This window comes from Capricornis sumatraensis, chromosome 9 (genome assembly GCF_032405125.1).
Source record: "Capricornis sumatraensis isolate serow.1 chromosome 9, serow.2, whole genome shotgun sequence".
Classification (NCBI taxonomy): Eukaryota; Metazoa; Chordata; class Mammalia; order Artiodactyla; family Bovidae; genus Capricornis; species Capricornis sumatraensis.
In genome coordinates this window covers 62,094,380-62,114,406 of record NC_091077.1, presented here as the reverse complement: position 1 = coordinate 62,114,406, position 20,027 = coordinate 62,094,380, and the positions used below count along the sequence as shown (strand labels likewise).

General features: G+C 48.1%; 1 protein-coding gene across 1 annotated transcript in view; it reads left to right on the top strand.

Moving 5' to 3' along the window:
• The first annotated feature begins 7,316 nt into the window (after positions 1-7,316).
• Positions 7,317-20,027, top strand: part of CCDC69 (coiled-coil domain containing 69) — a 36,202-nt gene continuing 23,491 nt past the window's right edge. Inside the window, exon 1 of the mRNA XM_068980324.1 lies at positions 7,317-7,434. Coding sequence (XP_068836425.1) covers positions 7,387-7,434 — 48 coding nt within the window. The 5' untranslated portion in view covers positions 7,317-7,386. The remainder of the gene's footprint in view (positions 7,435-20,027) is intronic.

Below are 20,027 nucleotides of genomic sequence, written 5' to 3'. Positions count from 1 at the left end.
CCCACCCAGCACTGTGCACTGGGCACGCGTGTTCTTCCCACTTTCCTTTCATTTTATACGTGTATAGATTGCAGAATAATCAGCACAAGAAGGTCAGTTAACGCAGCCACCTCCTCACAGAGCTATACTTCCCCACTTTCTTGGTGAGAAGAATCCCTGCTTAGTCTACGTAGCTCAGGTCAAATGTGACATCCCTGGGGAAGCCTGCCCTTCCTTTTCCTCCCAGATAGTGTTGGTTACTCCTTTTGCTTCCCTGGTATTTTTCCATACCCCTTGTTACGTTATCTGCCTACCTAGACTAGAAGAGATGTAACTGCCTGAAAATATTTTCTTTAGTTTGCATGATGGTGTGTGTGTGAGAGAGAGGAAAGAAAAACCAGATTTTAAATATCCCCCAAGATTTCTAGTTTCTCTTGAAAAGTTGGAAGGTCAGGCCAGCTTGGGGTTTCATTTCCTTCTAACACCATCCACCCTAACATATCCACTCGTGCTTCTTTTAGAGGGGTATGTGGTCCCTGGTTTATACCCCATCCCTGTCTTATGCCTCTCCTCATTTATATACCTTCCCAGTCTCATAGACAGGTTTGAAGCCTTAGAGCTGGATCATATCTCTCATATGTTCTGGGTTACTCCTGTTTACAAAATATTCTGCCTCCTTGTCCCCATAAACCATTTGGATGCCCTAGAAATTCCAGTATGTTGGCAAAGAGTAAGGGAACAGAATCAGGTAAATAAAAAATGTACATGTCACAAATTCCTTTGCTAAATCATGTGTTCCAATTTTTTACTTAGAAAACAGTCCCTGCTTCACCGTCTTCTAATTCTCGCTCCTGTTAGTTCCCTGTGGGGAAGATGCTCCCATTGGAGTTGAGCAAGGAAGGAGGCATCAGGGCAGGAAACACCAGATTTTCCAGGAAGGAGGGATTTAGGGCAAGTTATCTGTTAGAAAAGGGTTGCTTAAATCTTGATTGCATAGCAGGTGACATAGATGAGAAACTATGGAAAACGGGGCACTACTCATGGACTCAGCCCTGGACTCCACTCAATCTCTCATCTCTGTGCCCATTAAAAAATGGATGTCAGGAAGACAAGGTTGAAAGCAGTTCAAATCTAAGCACACATCAGAGTTATCTGGAGGATTCATAAAACACAGATTCCTGGGTCCCCTACCCAGAATTTCTGAGGCAGCTGGTCTGGGTCAGAGCTCCAAATTTTGCATTTCTAACCATTTCCCAAGAAAGGCTGATGCTTCTGATCCGCAGATCACATTTGAGAACCATTGATGTTAAAAAAAAAAAAAGAGAAGGGTTTGCTACTGTCCGTTACTAGCAGCCTGCAGACCCTAGAAACCACTTGAAGAGGTGATGCATATTAATAATTTTCCCTGGACTCCCTTGGCGACGCTCTGTACCCTCCTACTCTGCATCACCAAAGAAGCCCCTTGAGGTCCCTTGCGGAACTCCATCCAAACTTCATTAAACAGAGAAAGCAGTAAGCAATGATGATTGCTGTTGTTTAGTTACAAAGTCATGTCCAATCATTTGCAACCCCGTGGACTGTAGCCTTTCAGGCTCCTTTGCCCATGGGATTTCCCAGGGAATGGGTTGCCATTTCCTTCTCCAAGGTATCTTCCCATCCCAGGGGTCGAACTTACTTCTCTTGCATTGGCAGGCAGATTCTTTACCACTGAACCACCAAAGGAGCCCCTGAACAATGACTATGGCGTGAAATCATTCTTGGTTTAAAGGAAGTGGTAAAGTGAATCTTGTTGCCTCTCCCAAGGCAGCCCCAAGTCCCAAACCACTGGTCTTCTGGGAAAATAGGCAGGGATGGCTTCTTGCTAATTATCATTACTCAGGCTCACTTCTCCTTTCCAAGGACCTCCCCATTAATTCAGTTCAACCCAACTCAATATGATTAATGTAGCAGTTTGATTCCCCAGAGAGATGACCCACCACAACCACTGGAGCAATCAGGTTCAAATTTTAGTGTGAAAATTCCTCAGACTCAGCCCTGCAGGGCCTGACTGAATAGATGGCAAAAGGATCCAGATGATTCTGTAGCACACGAATCTGCCCACTCCTTGAGAAACACTCCAATGGAAGCCTAAGAAGTCAACAACTTTAGGACCCCTCTCATTTATTTCTCTTACATATATTTCCAAGAGGAAGCTGTCAAAACTAACATTTCTGTCAAGAGTCTGGCAAATCCAGGATACCTTTTCAGCAGGTCCTCCTGTTCTGCCCCTCGAACTGAAGCTGGGGTACATGCAGTATCTCCAAGAGTAAATTATCCTAATTAAATTAAATATAACAAACTTTAATTAGTGATTTATGAACTGATAGAAATGGCATTCTACTGCAGAATCTCAGTGGCAGTAGCTTAAACAAATATTCTATTTATTCTATTATATGATAATATTAGAAAGGGGCTGATCAAAGCTGGTCTTGAGGCTGCATCAATTCAGAGATCAAGGCTCCTTCCACCTTTTTGCTCAGGGTTATAAAATGGCTTCTGTAATTCAGCCATCATGTCTGTATTCCAAGCAGGAAAAGCAGGGGCAAGGAAAGGGGAGTCCTGCTCCCAGCTGAGTCATTCTTCTATTACACGTTTTCCTGGAAGCTCCAACCAGTAGTGTTCTCTTACGTATCACTGACTAGCTGAGTAAGTAGCGTGTTTTCCCAGCATACCGCTGACCCAGAGAACATCAGGATTCCGTCACTAAGGAAGGAGGAAGAATGGAAGCTGAGTAAGGTGACTAGAAGTCTCTGCCACGACCTACTAAGGACCAGGGAGTGTGAGGAGGGAGGAGGCAGAGCTGTGTAACCTGTAGTCCATTAGGGAGGACTCACAAAGCACACAAACAGGAGAGTTGAAGGACAGGAGCTGTAGGGCTTTGGGAAGAAGAGGGGATTTGAGCTGCTTCCTGATGTGCAGGTAGAATGATAACCACACAGACAGATGGTGAAGAAAGTCACTCCCAGCAGACAACATGTTTGGGAAACTACCGGGCCCAGTCAGAAACCACACAGAGAAAACTTTCAGGGCTAGAATGTGGCTAGCGATCACTGCATTGAGAGGTACTTAACCCAGTATCCACACACAGCCGCACTGTGTGTGGGCTGCAGGGAGCCCCGAGCTTCCTGAAATTCTAGGCAAAACTTTTTATGTGTGAGTATACTGTAATTTTCATATGAAAAATGTTCAAGATAATTCCCATATCGGTCTTTCCAGTCTTTCCCCAAAATTGTTCACCCCATTCTCAGCTTTTGTTCCTTTATACCAACTAGGCCACCAACACATTCCACCTTCCCCAGCTCCCCAGCCTCCACGTTTATCCTGCCTTGACCCATGCTCTTGATCCTCCCCCTTTTTTCCTCTCTCTTTTTTATTTTTTAAATTATGGAAGTATGACAACACATTTACAGGAGATATGGAAAATACAGAACAGAGTTATTTATAGTTCCACTGTATATTACAGTTATTTTTAAGCAGATAAATTAAGATTTTTAGTTAGAGTTTCGATACCAAACTCCCCAAAATTAATAGAATGAATATACAGAAAAGTAGAAGGATATAGTGGACCTGAAAAGCACTATGAACCAATTCATCATAATTAAGAATTATACACTTTTCACACAATGGTAGGATACAAATTCTATTCATGTTCCCAAAGACTATAAGCTGATCCTCCCTCTTGTAATTACTCCTTCTTGCTTCTCCTCTTCCCCCTAGATATGGAAAATAGGTAATCACTGGAAGCATTTTAGCATAGACTTCACAGACACAGTCAGAAGGGTAATTATAGAAGAGAAATTATTTAAAAAGATTTATCTGAGTTGCAAACAACGAAAACAAAGCATCAAATTCCATCTCAACCTGAGACTCTAGGATTCCTTTTGCCACGAATGCCCTTTGGCTTTTGTGTTTCTCCAGGAAATCCTCCTTCCCCATCCCTATCCACCACGGTCTCTTATCTCCTTTTAATTCTAACTCTGCCCACGTGGATTATGCAACTTTACTTTTGCTTTATAACCTATTTTTATATTTTCCATCTTTTACTATGTATAGGTCTAATATCAAGAAAATAGGTTATAACTAATTCAAGGCAAAACCTGAGTCTTCTCTATGCCTTGCCATGGGGTGACCAACCATTCCAGGGTACCTAGTAGTGAGGAGTCTCCTGGGTAGTGGGACTTAGAGTGCTACAAGTAGGAAATCCTGAGAAGACCAAGATGAGTTAGTCACCCTACTTGCCCAAGAAATGGGCACATCATAGTATTTGCTTGTTGATTGCTGTCTATGACAGACATCTCTGCTGTTCACCAGTATTTCTCGTTCTCCTCTCCCTCGGGGCACACATTACACATTTCCATCCCCCTGAAGTTACCCATGGCCGTGTGACTTGCTTTAGCCAATAAAATGTGAGTGGACTTAATGTGTGTCGCTCCTGACTGGAAAGATTTCAGACCCCCGGCACCACTCTCCGTATACTGCCTTCTGGAAAACCATGCAGCCATGGTGTTGGGATGGCTGCATCTTGGGATGCTGTTGAATGTCTCTGTGAAGCAGAGCCCTCAGCCTCCGCATACCGGCTTCACACGGTATGAGCAAAGCTTCACTTCACGCATGATAAGTTGCTGAAACTTGTATGTTTTTCATCACGGCAGCAAAACCTAAACCTAACCTGACTGGCTCAACAACTTCTAAAAATCTCAGTAGCAGCTTATTCAAACTCAAATTCCTAAAGGAAAAAAAAAAAAAAAAAACTTAGGGCTTCTTTCTCAAGCGGAAACTTCAAAGCATGTAGCCAAAAAGCTGGTTGTGTGAAAGTGGGAAATCTGAACCTGGTCTCCCAAGCAGTTTAAAGAAGCTGGAGGCAAAAGCTCCTGAGAACAGAGGCTTCAGAAGCAGAATTTGCCTTCTGGTTCCTAACCCCCTCCCACCCCAGCCCAAGTTATTGATTTCAACTCCTGATATTAAAATTGGAGATCCATTTTAGAAAGCTCAATTGTTTGATGTTCAGATGGGAAACTCTCCCAAAGGAGAAGCAAGAGGCTCAGGACCACACAGGGCATTGCTAGTTATGATGTCCCTACACATTTTTGGCCCTGTTGGCCCTTTACGTGGTTTTTCTACCTAGTTCATTCACAATCATTGTCTATTTCTTTGGGATTTCACATATTTATACTTACCACTTGCTGGTGGAAAACTAGTCTCAATCTCATGCCTGGGTTCAAAAACATAGTTTTTAGAAAACTTTTGCTTATCACAATAAACGTTTTCATTATAGTAAGTGCGTACTCATTTTTTTAAATGTAAGAAAATGAGTAATCAGAATCTCACCCTCATCTAGAGGTAACCACTATTAACACTTTTTAATATATATATATATATATGTATTTATTTGTTTTTGGCTGCGCTGGGTCTTAGTTGCTGCCCACGGGCTTTCTCTAGTTGCGGTGTGCGGGCTTCTCTTTGCAGTGGATTCTCTTGTTGCAGAGTGGGGCTTTAGGGCTTGCAGTGTTCAGTGGTTGCTGTGTGTGGGCTCAATAGTCCCGACTCGCCAGCTTAGTTGCCTCTGACATGTGGAATCTTCGACCAGGAATCGAAGCGTGTCCCCTGCATTGGCACTAGACCACCACAGAAGTCCAACTTTTTTTTTTTTAATAAGAATGAATTTTTTACATTGTATGTCATTTTAAAACTTTATCCTTATCAGAATGCTAGCAGGTTACATGATATTCTGTCTTCATGGATATATCATAATTTATTAACCAAGCTCCTTTTCTTGGATATTTAGATTGTTCTAGTCTTTTGCTTGTTTGTTGGTTTGGATTTTTAGTAAATCATGAGCATTGTTTCACAGTCACTGATAATTTAAGTAGACACTCTTTCCTCATTACTTGTTCAGCATGTTGTGCAGCAGTGGTTCTCACACGAGCATGGCTCAGAATCACCGGGAAGACCTGGGAACGTAGAGGTTGCTGAGCCCCATCTCAAGTTCAGGATATGTAGGTCTGGGTGGGGTCTGAGCTTTTGTGTTTCTTTTTGTAAATATTTATTTCTATTTATTTATTTAGCTGCAGTCAGCTGCAGCACACAGGATCTTTAGTCACAGCATGCAAACTCTTAGTTTTGGCATTGTGGGATCTAGTTCCCTGAAGAGGGATCAAACCAGAGCCCCCTGCACTGGGAGCATGGAGTCTTAGCCACTGGACCCCTGGGAAGTCCCGACCACTCGTGTTTCTCACCAGATCTCTGGTAGTGCTGATGCTGTCGACTTGGGGGCCACACTTTGTGAATCACCGTCTTCCATTATTCTTCTTTCCAAGGACCTAATATAACCTGTGTCCTCAGTTTCCTTTCTTGGAACCTACTGTGATTGGTCTACTCTGGAGGGGAAGTTCTTTCGGGGTCTCACGTTCTTTTTCCATTCCTGACCATAAGTCCCTTTCATCAGTACATCTTTCCAAGTGTCTCTGGGCTATGTGTCATTTTCTAACATACACACTCACACTGACTTTCAAAGTCACCCTGCATTGCCACTCCCAGAAACCTCAGCTAATAACAAAGCGAAGGTAAACAAAAGTTCTTTTTCCTAGTTTCTGACATTGTATGTCCCTTTTTCTCCCTGCATCTGCCTATCTACCTCACAGAGTTGTTGTGATTGGTAACCTCTATTCAAAATGGATACAGTAGAATATTACAGATGAGTGTGAGCTGGAAAGAGTTATGGACCCAGAGTGGAAGATCATTACAATTAATTTTCACATTATTATGTATTTGTAGGGAAATGGCTGAAAGCTTAGATTCTAGAGTTAGAACTGGTTTTTATCTGGGCTTTGGTTCTGACTAGCTAGATGAGTGTAAGCAGATCACATAGCTGAGCCTCGTTTTCCTCACGTGTAAAGTGGAGGAACTAATAATACCTCTGTGCAAGGAGATGGCAAGAAATAGAAATAATATGTGCAAGGAAGCCAGGACAGAAACAACTTTTGATAAACGATAGCTGTTGTGTTTACTAAATAGTTGCTTTAATTTTTTTCCTAGCCTTTTCTCTGCTGAGAGTCTGGAAAGAAATCCATTGTTCATTGGGACCTTTTCGGCCCTGACCCGAGTTTTCTGTCATTTACTAAGCTTCTGATCACCTGTCTCAGGCGGCAGCGCAGCGAGCCCCACGGGCTTCCCTGAGGCCCTGCTTTTCGGGTATTTACGGCACACGGCCGCCCCAGCTCCGGCTCAAGTCTGCGCTTCCAGGTTCAGTTTCAGGGTCTCGCCGGCTGCCCCGGCCGGCGGGCGCCAAGCGGGCAGCAGGGCTTGGACGGCAGGGTTCTCTGGGGGCCCCAGAGTTGGGAGGCGGAGTCCGGGAGCCCCCGGCGGAGGATGGGCTGCGGACACAGCAGACTGAGCTGCTGCAAACCCCCCAAAAAGGTAAAGGGCGCCGGCGGAGAAGTTTGCCTTCGGAAAGGAAGGCGGGTGCGGAGCCGCTCCGCCGCTGGGGACCCAGGGCGCCCCGGGGGTACTGGGGATGCCGGGCGGTGAACACTTAGAGGCCGGCAGGCAGGGAGGCGAGTAAGGCTCGGCTGGACGGCTCTCTCTCCCTGACCCAGGGCTGAGCCACGCGGGGCAGCCGAGTTTACAAACACAGCCCCAGGGCCGGGACAGGCACCTGATCCCAGCTGGCGGAGGTGGGACTGTCTAGCAGCGGCTGCAGCGGGTGCCCTTTTCCGCTGGTCAGGCGCTGCTCGCTGTGTGGCCATGGACGAGTGACTTGACCTCTCTGGGCCTTTGGCATTCCTACCCTTAAGAGGCAGATTCTCTCTAGGGCCGCTACTTGCGCGGCAGAATGGCCCACAGATTTACATCATCGGCATCACCTAGGACTTGCAGAATCTCGGGCTGTGTTCCCGAACTGCTAAAATAGAACTTGTCTTTTAATAAGATGCCCAGGTGACTACAGTATGCTTTAAAGTTTGAGAAGCGCTGGCCTAGAGCCTCTTCAGGCCCTAGAGCCGGTGCATGTGGGCTGTCCTCAGGGGAGCTGGGAGGGGCCAACCAGGGAGGAGATTTGCGGCCTTCTGCTGCCCTTCCCTCCCTTCCTGTCGCTCCCCCAAGGGGCCTCCGAGCTGGGTTAGGGCCCAGGAGACACTACTCGGGTTTCTGGCAGTGGGACCAGCTGCCCTTTGGGTTCTGACAAGCCCGGAAGGTCAGAGCCTGGAGCCAGAGGACAACCTGAGGCAGAGAGAGGGAAGGGCAGACCCTCAAGTAGAGTCCTGAGGTAGAGTCCTCAAGTAGAGTAGAGTTCTTCCTACTACTGCCTACCCTCCAGTCAGGTAGGAAGAGGTGGTCCTAGGAACTTGATGATCAGTCCCCCGAGGCCCCGAGAGGCCCCACATTGTGATACTATTCAGTAGTTTTTCACTGAACTTGAGCCTCTGCTGCTTTGCTTGCGCCTGAGCCCAAGCTTTTCTGCCTGTTGAGCATGCAGTACTGTCCCGAACCTGAATGAGTCTATTTCTGCTCTGTGCCTAGTCCAGGGAAAAGGACTTTTGTCCCAAGTACAGCGCCTTCCCCCTTATCCTTGCTCCTCCTTAATTCCCAGTTCAAAATACCTCAGGGAGCTCTGACCCAGAAGCCCTCCTGTCTTCCTGGCTCCAAGAGGGAAACTGAGGCTTGCCTCCATCCATGGAAGCAGAAGTCTGGCTGATGGGATGATGAACAGATAAACCTGAGACCTGCCTGAGACTTATAACAAAGCTGGTGATTGATTCTCAGTGTTAATCCTGGCTCTGCCGCAAACATGCCCATAGCGCTCTCTGTGCCTCAGTTTCTCCCTCTATATGGACAGGGAGGGCTTTGAGCAGGATGATTTCTAGGAGTCAGAGAGCCTGTGTTCTCTGCACCTGTGTTAACCACTCAGCTTGCAAAGTCCACCAAGGGTGAATTCCATCTACTTGGTGGCGGGAAGAGACTGGAGTAGCCCTGTTCCAGGCCTTGACTCTTCCGTAGTCTGGGAAGGGAGCCCACAGTGAGCAAGGATTCCCCTGCCTGTCTGAGAGCCTTGCCAGCTGTCCCTGTCCATCCCTGGCACAGCCTGAACTGGACCTCCTGTCCCAAACTGTGAAGGAAGGGCAAGTAAGTCAGCAGAGACTAGCCCAGTGGGAAAGGACCTTGGGTACCACCTGTGCTGATGCACGCAACATGCAGCTGGGAGGTTAAAGCCTGGAGAGTGAAGGGTCTTGACTGAGGTCAGAGAACAGCTTAGAGCAGAACCCAAATTCCCAGTCCCCAAGCCCAGTGTCCTTTGTCTCTGCCTCTATTCAGTGCTTCCAGTGGCTTCTTATTGATTCCAAAGCCCTTTGGCATTAAAGCCTTTGCCCTGTTGCCTCAGAGCTGCCTGGGTTGCCTTTCTGCCCCAGCAGTGCCAGGCTCATGCCCCTAAGTGGCAGGATTTATAAGCTGATTTTGTTTAAAGTTCATGCTAGTTTCCATCCCTCTGTGCTCTGCCCCTGCCTGGTTTCTTATCCAGGTGCCAACCCCTAAAAGGCCTGAACGTCCAAGCTCACCCCCAGCAGGTTGTCAGCCCCCTAGGAGAGACGGAACCTCTGAGGATGGGATGTACAAAACTGAGCTCAGACCCCAGGAGGCTCAGGTCACGATAACAATGACTCACTCTGAGTGGCGGTTTACAGAGTACTTTCACATCCTGCAGACCTCACTCAAGCCCAGGCTGAGCTGTGGGGTCTTCTCCACTTTATAAATGAGGAGACTGAGGGTCAGGGAGGAGTGATGTCATTCAGCAGGTTGGTGGCCAAACCATGCAGTGGAGCCTGGTTTTTCTGCCTGCCCCCCACCTCCTCACCCCGTTGGTACTTACTGCCTTTCACAGAGCCCAGAGCTGGTGCCTCCTAAATATCTGAGTGAGAATGAGGGCCACATCAGAGCTGGACTAGAAGTTAACCCAGAGTGCAGCAGTAGTATCTCATCTAGCCTTGAGAGACATAGGACGGCTTCTTGGGTGAGGGCTGGGCATGCCTTGGCTGGGTGATGAAGGTTTGGTAGGAATGACCCAGTTGAGGCAGAGAGGACAGCCTGAGTGGAGGCTGAGCCAAAGAAGCAGAGTGATGGTGCTGGTTGCAGAGAGTGGGAATGGCCAGCCATGAGGAATGAGGCCAGGGCTTTCAGGGGGGACTTCCCCTGGCTAGGGATAGGGGCTTGACCACTAGGACTTTTCAAGGTCCCTCCCAGGGGCCAGGCCCTAAGGGTTTGCTGAGTCGTGTGGCTGGCAGTGCCAGTAGCCTTAGCTGACCAGCTGTCCTAGACCCCACTGAGAGGCCTGACCTGGGGGCAAGTGTTACTGGGACTCTCGGTGACAAGTTGAAATCCTGGTGAAAAAAATGAGTGGAGATCCCTAGCAGGCTGGGTGTAGATACTGAAGAATCATCTGCATAATGTGGTCCTTCCTAAACCCTTTTGACAAAGACTATGGCTGTTGCGGCCACATCAGGGGGATGTGGGAGAAGGCCAGACAGAGGGGGCGGGGCCAAGGAAACAAGCCCTCCGTGGACTTGTCTATAGGATGACATGGGGGTTTTTAGGGCCCTTCCATCCCCAGAAAGTTACCAGCCCCATCTGGGCCCAGGTGGGGAGGGAACTCTAGTGCCTCATGGTCAACCCTCTGAGTGTGCCTCATGTGACCCAGGGTTCAGAGCTTTGACTCTGGCCCCCATGCCACAGCCCTGAGCACCACACCTAAGACCTGGGCTCAGTACTGCTCCAGAGTGGGGCCTCGGGCAACAGGTTCTCTGGGGTCAGTATCTCTTCATGAGTGCTTCCAGGTAGCAGGCCAGGTGAAAGAGGCAGAGATACAAAGCGAAAGACATGGAAGTTTGGCATGGGCACAACTAATTCTAAACCAAAACCATAGACACTAAGGGCTGGGGCTTTAGAACTGAGTCCACATATTCATTTATTGGACATCCCTGGTGGCTCAGTGGTAAAGAATGCCTGCCAGTGCAAGAGAAGCAGGTGCAATCCCTGGGTCAGGAAGATCCCCTGGAGGAGGAAATGGCAACCCGCTCCAGTATTCTTGCCTGAAAAATCCCTTGGACAGAGGAGCCTGGGGGGCTACGGTCCATAGGATTGCCAAGAGTTGGACACAACTGAGCGACTGAGCACATTCATTTATTAACTCTGCTCTCCAGACTCTGGGCCAGGTGCCGCTTCAGTTCTGGCACCATCGTGGACCATTAAGTGACCCTGGAAGGAATTTGGGTTTTCCATGCCTCAATTTCCTCATCTGTAAAATAGACGTGATGTAGCTCCTGAGTCATAGGGTTCTGAGATTAGGTGAAAGAATGCATGTGATAGAGTCCCTGATACACTGACTGGTTAACAGGGATGTAGGTGAGGGACATCACCACCTGGACTGCACCCAAGGAAAGCAAACAGGGATGCGGGAGAAGGGGGCCATGAATGTACTTGGAAGGCCGTTTGGGGTTGCGAAGATAAAGTTTGGAGCCTGGCCACTGCCTTCCAGCCTCTGAAGTGTTGTCAAGCGGCATGGAGTGCAACCTGGTTCTCTGTTGGCCCCAGAATGCAGATTGTGGCCAGTGAGGGGAAGCTAAGGGGAGCCAGAATCTACTTCTCACCAGGAAGAAGGGTAGTGAGTTCCCCATCCTGGAGGAGTTCAAGCAGAGGTCAGATGTGATTGTGACAGAAATAGAAGGGGGGAGGAATAGAAGAGGTGTTGCAAACCTCGGACTAGGAAATACTAAGATTCCACTCGACACCTAATTACTGTGATTATTCATAATGTTTGAGGCAAAATTTAAAATTTGGTAAAATATAAAGAAATTTTAAAATAGATTTTAATCCCACCATGAAGAGATCACCTCTGTGTACACTTCAGTGTCATTTTTCTTCTGTTTTCCTCACTAGTATGCTATATGTGACTGTGACTATTTTTGCAGAATTAAGGATATATTTTAAATGATTATATTCTATTAACAGTTATTGGGGTGACTAAAAAGTTTGTAACATCTTACATAGAAACCTGAACAAACTTTTTGACCAACCCTATACTTAATATTTTGCTGGGGGCAGTCTCGCATGTTAAAAGTCTGTGGAAATGTGATTTTTAATGGCCATCTAAGGTTCTGTGGATGTTCTGTGGCTTTTTTAACCAGTTTGGACGCTTGGTTATTTACACTCTCCACTCCTACCCTTGTTATTCATGAGCATCCTTGTGTTTTCATCCTAATCCTGGGAGAGTGTGCCTTTTTGTTGGAGGGAAGAGGTGAGGGGAGGGAAGGCCTCCAGAGAAGAGATGGCATCTTGGCTGGGTTCTGAAGGTGGGTGGGGGCCAAACACTTGTGTCAGGGTGACTGGGGTACATAAGATGCAGGGTCCCTGACACCTGATCCATAGGAGTAGGGCAAACTGGACTTTTTAACTCATTTTGGACAGAGGGTCTGTGAAAGGAAATGGCCTTTGCCAGGCACTGAGCCCCCTGTCCCAAACACTGTGGGGACACTGGTGTGTATGTGGCTTCTGAGCTAATGGGTTTTGCCCAGCTCAGTTCAGTTGCTCAGTCGTGTTCGACTCTTTGCAACCCCATGGACTGCAGCATGCCAGGCCTCCCTGTCCATCACCAACTCCTGGAGCTTACTCAAACTCACGTCCATTGAATTGGTGATGCCATCCAACCATCTCATCCTCTGTCGCCCCCTTCTTCTCTCACCTTCAATCTTTCCCAGCATCAGGGTATTTTCCAGTGAGTCAGCTCTTTGCATCAGGTGGCCAAAGTACTGGAGTTTCAGCTTCAGCATCAGTCCTTCCAATGAATATTCAGGACTGATCTCCCTTAGGATGGACTGGTTGGATCTCCTTGCAGTCCCAGGGACTCTCAAGAGTCTTCTCCAACACCACAGTTCAGAAGCATCGACTCTTCGGTGCTCAGCTTTCTTTATAGTCCAACTCTCACATCCATACATGACTACTGGAAAAATCATAGCTTTGACTAGATGGACCTTTGTTGGCAAAGTAATGTCTCCACTTTGTAATATGCTGTCTAGGTTGGTTATAGCTTTTCTTCCAAGGAGCAAGCATCTTTCAATTTCATGGTTGCAGTCACCATCTGCAGTGACTTTGGAGCCCTCAAAAATAGAGTCTGTCACTGTTTCCACTGTTTCCCTATCTATTTGCTTAGAAGCGATGGGACCAGATGCCATGATCTTTTATGTAGCTTCAGTAATTTAGACCTTTATGTAGGTATGAAGTGAAGTGAAAGTCACTCAGTCGTGTCCAACTCTTTGCTACCCTGTGGGCTATACAGTCCATGGAATTCTCCAGGCTAGAATACTGGAGTGGGTAGACTTTCCCTTCTCCAGCAGATCTTCCCAGCCCAGGAATTGAACCCAGGTCTCCCTCATTGTAGGCAGATTCTTTACCAGCTGAGCCACCAGGGAAGCCCTGGTTTTTGTCCAACCCACAATATAATGTCCTCTCATCCTGGTTAAAGCCAATACAAGCTTCCAAACATATGTACTGTGACACATTTAGGTCTGACAGAAGGACCAACCAGGACTCCACTGAAGGCAGAGAGAAAGAGCAAGAGAAAATGAGAAAATCCATCCGTCTTTAGCGTAGATAGATATAAATCTATCCATCACCTGCAGACAAGCCATCCGACTTCTCTCACCAGGTAAATGTGGATCCCTAAAAATCATTTATCTTGTGTCACTTTATTTTCAAGACTGAATCTTCCAGAACATCTAGGCCAAACGCCTCATAATACATCCATCCCACACATCCCACGTCCCATGCTTTCTCCCCAGATAAGCAATGTACAGACTGACCTACTTCCAATTCTCCTTCCTCCCCAGGAGTGAAGTTCTTTTTCAGAGTGTACAACGAACTTTGTCATTCCTCCTCCGTCCTGTGCAACTCTACCCCCTGCCCCCTCCTTGAGGAAACAGCTGTGACATCAGAAAAGTTACCTGTAATGGGCTAAATAGTGTCCCCCCAAAACTCATGTACACCCAGGACCTGTGAGTATGACCTTATTAGAAACAGGGCTTTTGCAGATGTAATCCGTAAAGATTACATCTGGGGGATGGTGGGCTTCAGTCCAAGGGCTGATGTCCTTGTGAGAGGAAGGGAATGTGGACAGAGAAGCACGGGGAGAAGGCCACGTGCTGACAGAAGCAGAGATGGTAGTGATACGTCTGCAAAACAGGGAACGCCAAGGGTTGCTGCGACCACCAGAAGCTAGGAAGGACGGATGGAGCAGAAATTCCCTCAGAGCCTCCAGACTGACCCAATCCACCTGACACCTTGACTCTGGACGTCTCGCCTCCAGAACTGGAAGGGAAGAAATTTCTGTTGTTTCAAGTCACCAGCTGCATGGTAATATGTTACAGCAGCCCTAGATGTATACGTTTTATTGATTCCCCACCCTCTCCCACCCCTCCCTGACCTGGCCGCCAGTTGAAATGGGCAGGGGGGACCCAGCGCCTCTTCTTTGGCAGCAAAGTAGGGAGCACGGCACACAAGGAGGTGCTTGGGCACAGCCCCAGTGCTTTCGGACCAGCTGCAGCATCTGCAGAGGAAAGAACACTGGGCCGGGGGTCAAGAGTGGGTCCTGGTCCTTCCTGGTTCACTAACTTGCCGTGTGATCGCTACCCAGGCCTTGACCTCTCCACCTGTAAAATGACCCCCTTGGCTGCTTTTAGGTTCCAGGAGAGGTATTGATTCTGTCTAATGTTCATTTCTTTGTACACGAGTCAAACTTGAATACACCGTTGTTTTAAAAATTCTAAGAACTCAGGCAAAACTGCAGCTCCCCCTCCTTGAGCACAATAATTCTAGTCTTTTCTCCAGAGATGATGACTGACTGCCCCTGGTGTGTGCTTTTCTAGGTAGTTTTTCCTGTGCATGTTTGTACAGTAGAAATCATTTATTTTGCTATTGATATTCTACCAAATGACTTTCCACCTCTGTTGGTAAATACCTACTTTGCTTTTTTAAACAGATGAGTGGCCGTTCATAGTGTCATGTATTGATACGTTAGTATGTGGAGCCAATGCCCCGTTGTAGATGCGAGGCTGGTTTCCAGTGTTTCCCTGTTCTAAGTGGCCCTGCCCCAAGCACCCTTGCAGGGGCCATCGTCCTCACTAATGGGTCCCTCTCTCTCTGCTGGCAGTTCTGAGGCAGGGCGCTTGCTGCCAGTACTTTGCATGGTGGCTGCTGGGCTATGTCCTCCTCTTCTCTAGGCACTCCAGTCCCCCCTTTTACAGCTTCCCCACAGGGGCTGCTCAAGAACAGAGGGTGGTCTGAAGGGTTCAGGGCACTCCCCCTGCAGGCCCTCCTGAGCAAGTACCCCTCCTGCCTTGTCCTGCAGAGAAGCCCTCTGCATGAGGGGGCTGGCTGCTGAGTGTGTGCAGCCACCAGCCCTGCTGTGCTGGGAACCAGCAAGCGTGACAGGACTGATAGAGGGTGAGGTGTCAGAATGACCTCACTCTGCCGCTTCTCTTGCATCCATAGCATATCAAGGCCAGAAGGGCCACGCTGTATCCCATTGCCCAACTCCATGCCCGAGAGAGGAGGACACAGAAGCCCAGAGAGGGGCGAGTGCTCCCCCAAGGTCACACAGCAAGCAAGTAGCAAGTCAGGGCCCTGACTCTGGACTCGCACTGCGGGGTTTGCCACTGGGTTGGCGAGACAGGTGGATATCCGGCCATGTGTCTGCATCCTCAGCCTGTCTCTTCTCCCACGGTGGCTACTAACACCACTTTCCGTCCTGCTCCTTCAGGGTCCTTCTCCCTCATCGGCTGACCCAAATGCCAGAAATGCTGCTGAGTGCTCCTGCCAGCTCTGGCCCCTCTCAGGAGATCAGAGCAGGCAGACCCAAGCGAGGCTGATACAGGACAGGAGAAGGTGGGCTGTAGGGAGGAAGGAAGGGCTATGGTCTCAGCCTAGGCCTCAGCCTCTCATCCGTGCAGGAGGGGCTGGGCTCTGCGCTCACTTTCTGGCGTGGGCGGTCTCAGCAGGTGCTTGGGGGGAAGCGGTTCTGTCCTCCCCTGAGACCTTTCATCACCTGGTCAGATAGGAGGGATAGAGACCACATCCGCCCCTGACTCGGGGCATTCTGGAGGCATTGCAGGTGTTCAGAGAATAAGCAGGGCCTCCTGACACAGCCGGGAAGAACCTGCGGTTGCTCCTGCCTTTCATTGGGCTGTGTGGTCACGTTGGTGTGTCCCCAGGCAGGTACTGGGTAATGCTTGACACTGTAATGTGTAAAATGAACAAGTCAAAGTCAATCTTTAGTTGTCCTGGCTGCGTGAAAATGAAATCACGTTCAGGCATTGCTTGATAAAATACTTCTGCCCATCTTAGAGATGCGGAAGCTGAGGCCAGTGATTGTGGTATTCTTACCTCTGAGCCTCTGTAGTCTGGGTGTGAAGGCTAACATTTCTCAACAGCTCTGAACATTTAGGCCCCGCCTTTCCTCCCCCCCAGGCCCTGGAGGGAGCCCCTTGGGTCTCCGCCCCACCTCCTTCCTGCCTCTACCCTCAGCCAATGGGCTCTGCCTGTGGTTGTTCAGATCCGAAACCAGTAGTGCCAGGGCCCCACCCATGCCTGAGTCCTGACACCGGAAAGGCAGCTCTGATGTTGCAAAGGAGTGTGATCTGAGTCCTTGAGGCTCAGAATTCCCTAAATGTTGGACTGCTTGGATCAATCTGGCGTATGCACGAAGGAAGGGGAAGGGCTCTGCCTTGAGTCTGGACTCCCAGGAGGCTCTGATCCTGCTTTGTGGCCCCTCTGACAGGCCCTGCCCACTCCACCTCTGGGCCTCAGTTTTTCCATCTGGAAATAGAAGGTGGGGATTGGATAAGCTGTTTCCAGGGTCCCTTCCAACCCTATCTTCTGGGTCCCAGTAAGCCTTCCACAGCCAAGGAGGGTGTGACAGAACTACATGGCCAAGGGAATCCAGGTCTGCAGTTTATGGGGACAGTGGAGGAGCTTGGTGAACTCTCAAGGGTCCTTTGATTACGAAATTCTCTAAGCTAGTCAGGGATAATGAGGCCATAAATCACACCACTCAATCAGAAACACACAATGCCTGAAGGGCCATGAAAAGGATGGCATGATGGCCCCTAAAGCAAGGTGAGACCCAGTGTCTTCAGGAAAGGCTGTGCCATCCTCAGGGTTTGACTTCCATCCTGGTAGAATCCTGGAGGTAGAGAATAGCTGGGCAGATTCTATCCAAGTTGCTTCTGCCTTCCTCAGTCTTTCATGGTGAAAGAAATTCCCAGCTCAAGTTTGAGGGAAGTTGAGGAGTCTATCCCTGACGCTTTAGTATAAGACTATGAAAATTCACCCTGAATTCAACTTGAATAATACTCAACAGAGCCCACTGAGACGCTGTTACTATTGGTGGGTTTTTCATACCACCTGCACTAGCTAAACATTTTGTTTAAGAGAGATATTTACTTCTTAAATGTCAAGGATATCTTACAGAATTGGACTGTTGGAGTTGATTGTTGGAGTTTAGGGGCCTCTGAGATCAATCAGTCCAACCTGCAAAATGAAGTTTGCTTCTTGCATGCTACCAGTGATGGAGAGCTCACTACCGCCAGCCCACTCCACCCTCCAAGACAGCAGCCTATCTCTGGGACCATTCTGAGATCCTTCAAGTTGCACTAAAACTTCTTGAAACTTCTAGTCCTTGGTCACCATCCTGTCCTCTGAGGTTGTGGACCACACACTAGCAGCCTTCACATCATGGTGGTTCTGCAGAGATTTGAAGCCAGAGTCCAGAGTCTTTGTTTTTCACATTTTTTACTTTTCAAGGCTGATCAACCATTACTAGTCCCTCCTGTTAATTTACCCTCCAAAATGCAAGCAAATTTGAGGGGGTCTTGCCAGGACCAATCCAAGCTTGCTGCTCTCCCCGCCACTTTGCTGTCCTTTTGCTCTGCCTGGACTCTGTGTTTGAAACCATGTCTGCCACAGACCAGAATTACCTCCGGTTGACCCCAGAGCAGGGCTGTGGTCTGCTTGAGAGCAAGGAGCTGGGCCCCAGAACTGTGCACGGTCCCAAGATGGAGAGGCCCTGTTTCCAGCCCTCCTGGTCAAAGGGCTGCCCTGGAGCCCATAAGGAGTGAGGAGAACCTCTGTTCCAACCCTGACCCACCAAAGAGGGTCCAGAGAGGGGACAGCACTTCCCTAAAGTCACACAGTGAAGCTGAGACTTGGGTGTGCTGGCCTTCCCCCTCCTCCCAGGTCCATTCTGTGCTGCAGGCAACCACCTCATAGTGTTCTTCTCCCAAGTTTCCATTGACACAGGAAGCCTCCGGCCCTCTTCCAGAGCTCAGCCGGATGACCCTCCCAGCCTGAGGCCTGCCCCACTCGGCTTTTGGACGGGGAAATTCTTGTGGCCCCCTCCCAGCTGCCGTCCTCGCCCACTGTAGAGTGAACTCTGCTCCTGACCTCTGAGGAGAAAGCAGCCCAGGCCCCGCCATGGGAATTTCCCAGGGAGTAGTTGCTTATTGATTCCTGCTCAGTTCTGGGCTATGTGCCTTCAGGAGCCTCAGGATCACCTGGATGCAGTGGTAGATCAGAGCTTCCCAGACCGCACATACACCCTCAGATTCTGTAGGTCCAGAACTGGGCCTGGGAGCTATGTTAAGCAAGTGCTTCAGGTGGTCCTGAAACAGGAGACCTTCTATTAGGCCTCAAAATCCCTAGAAATACTGTTTGGGCATCACAACAGGCATCAAATCCAAAGTCAATTTCAAAATTGGTCCCTGTCCTCAAGGAGCCCCCTTGGATTAACAGGAGAAGCACGGGTAACTGGGCGTTTGAATAGACTGCTGATAGGAACTAACTCAGCCCTGGGAGAGACCAAGTAGAAATTATATATGAGCTGGGCCTGGAAGCCTGAGAAATTATCGATCATATGTCATGCTGGGATGGTCTTGAGCAACTTGGGATGGTGTTGAACTCATAGTGTGTGTGTTGGGGCCAGGATTACAGTAGGTTGTTTTTGGTTTGGTTTTGGCCTAGCAAATTGATCAACATTAAAAAAAAAAAAAAGACACTAGTCCATGTTGGCAGAGGTGCAGTAAAACTGGCCTTCTGTATGCTACTAGTGGGCTAGTTAATCGGTAGAGCCTTTCTGAAGTGTAGACAATAACTTTAGATGTGTAAAAGTCTTACAATCATTATGTTCCCTAAGGCATGATTTGAAAATTTAAAAATGAAAATAATGTAAATATTCAACAGTGGAAAGTGAAAGTATAAGTCACTCAGTCGTGTCCAACTCTTGGCAACCCCACAGACTCCACAGGCTCCTCTGTCCATGGGATTCTCCAGGCAAGAATACTGGATTGGGTTGCCATGCCCTTCTCCAGGGGATCTTCCCTACTCAGGGATCAAACCCAGGCCTCCTACATTGCAGACAGATTATTTATCGTCTGAGCCACCAGGAAAGTCCATTCAACAGTGGATTATTGATTAAATGATTAAGTTCATCTATAAGATACCATACTGAAGTCATTAAAATTAATTACAAAATATTTAATGCCATGTAGTAAATGCTTCTATTTGAAAAAATGAGATGTAAGGGAATATATATAAATTCCAAAAGTGAATAAATGTGTATTCTTTATTACCACTATATTTGGAAAAAGATGTTTACCAATATTTAAATGTTAATAGAGAGAACAGTAGCATGAGGACTATTATAATGAGTCTTTTTTTAAAAAATTATTTAAAAAATACTTATTTTATTTTTCAAATGGTTATTTATTCAGTGGAGTTTGGCCCTAGGTGTGGCCTGTGGAATCATTGTGGGGCTTGAGCTCTCCAGCTGGGGTGTCCCACATCCCTCACATTGCAGGGACCTGGACCCCCAGGGATGTCCTAAGATGAGTCTTGAATGCCTTGATTCTGGGTGGTTATCCTGGCGGCAGAGGTGCTGTCAGGATCTGGAGACTCAAGCACAAGGTTATGTCTTG